Raw genomic sequence first — 1,612 nt, 5'->3', positions numbered from 1 at the left:
CTAAGCTCTCCTTCTCGTCTGAATCTCTGGGCAGAAAGGGGGTGAGTCCAAGGATCCTCTGAGTCTGGTTTCTTAATAAACAGCTTAAAACCAATATCCGGAAAAAACAAAGCCAGCGTCATGGTGGCAACTGGTTCCATCCTCTCCCTTTCTGAGTGGCATGCAGGCGTGCTGCTTGAGTCATCCGAGGCTGAAGCTGGGAAACCCTGGTGCTGAGCAAAACCAGGAAGGGTCCCTTCCCTTGCACTGGGGTGAGGCTGGGGAAGGTGGGCTTGCTGGTCTGCAGCACAGTCTAAGCTTGGCTGACGGTGGTTAGAGGCCAGGAAGCTAAGCCTCCTGGATGGAGGTGATACAGCCAAGGCAGGTCCCCTCCACCACCCACACTGACCCCCACAAACACACAGTGGCCTGCTTCCAGTTCAGCCAACCTCCTTGCTGCTGAAGTCCAGGAAGTTATCATTTCCTCTGCATCCCAAATTCAAGTTCCTGACCAATTCATTCATTTGTGTGTGTGTTTTCCCCCCATTAAGTCAATGACTGAGCACTTATATGCATGGACAGTATTCATATGCATGTATGTATAGGCTAGAACCTCTTGGGGGGGGATGCAGAAAAGAGTAAAATAAAGTTCCTTTTGTCAAAGGATTGCTATGCATCTTGAAGGCAACGTCTTGCATGTTTCCTTCCTGCGCTGTGAGAGCCACCTTGCCTGATGATATCTGCACATAGTGGGCTCTGAAGGATGTTTTAGGGACCAAGATGCGTGCCCAGGCGGGTCTTTGTCCCACTTGGCCTCTTGCCATTGTCCCCAGGAGATAAAATAGCATTTGAGTGCCAGACAACATTTCTCCTGCTTTCACTCTGCAAATATTCCCAGTCCCTGGAACTGACTATTCAACCAACTGATGGGTAACAGCCGTTCTCCCATCCAAGTGACACTGCAAATGTATTGTCTCTAGGTCACCCTGGCATCGAACAGGCAAGAGTTCTGCAGGGGACTACAAGGTATTGAATGATGTCATCTGAATACCTCATAGTCTGTGCAAAGGTTTTGATAGTAAAGTTTCATGGTGGGATGTACAGCACACCAGAAAAATGATGAAGAGTTGGAAATAGGCCAGACAAGACAAGTATATGAGGAGTTTCCAAACTATTTGGCAAGTGGAAGTTTAGTGCAGGGATTGGATCACTGATGTTTTACAAGAACACCAGGAACTCACCCTCACTTGTTGTAGACACCATACTCAGCTCTGAAATCCTCGCAGGAGAGAGGAGAATTGGGTGAACATGTCCTTGAGATTTCATTGCAGGTCCTGAAAAGTAAATATATATATTACAGAGAGAGTTAGGAAAGAGAAAATGCCTTTTTTTGGGCATTGGAAGTTTTTCATAAAAATGTTCAGACACTAATTTAAAAATTGACAATACATGTATGTAGATGTGAAAGCAGTGGGCATACACCCAGCCAAGTAAATTTATAGCACATATGCTCCCAGCATATGTTTTTATTTATACACTCACTGCAGGGTTATATAAAAATGGGAAGTAAAATGGATGAGAGGTTTTTAGAAAACTTCTTGCATGTGGGCACCAGGGAGACATATATTAGAAT

General features: G+C 45.5%; 1 protein-coding gene across 1 annotated transcript in view; it reads right to left on the bottom strand.

The window, feature by feature from the left end:
* LOC102432361 (aldehyde oxidase 2) overlaps positions 1–1,612 on the bottom strand; it is a 61,145-nt gene that overhangs the window by 45,380 nt on the left and 14,153 nt on the right. The window contains exon 11 of the mRNA XM_023763139.1: positions 1,221–1,313. Within this exon, the coding sequence (XP_023618907.1) occupies positions 1,221–1,313 (93 nt within the window). The remainder of the gene's footprint in view (positions 1–1,220; positions 1,314–1,612) is intronic.

This window comes from Myotis lucifugus, unplaced genomic scaffold (genome assembly GCF_000147115.1).
Source record: "Myotis lucifugus unplaced genomic scaffold, Myoluc2.0 scaffold_3, whole genome shotgun sequence".
Lineage (NCBI taxonomy): Eukaryota > Metazoa > Chordata > Mammalia > Chiroptera > Vespertilionidae > Myotis > Myotis lucifugus.
The sequence above is the reverse complement of the archived record's forward strand: the minus strand, read 5'-3'. Positions and strand labels throughout refer to the sequence as shown.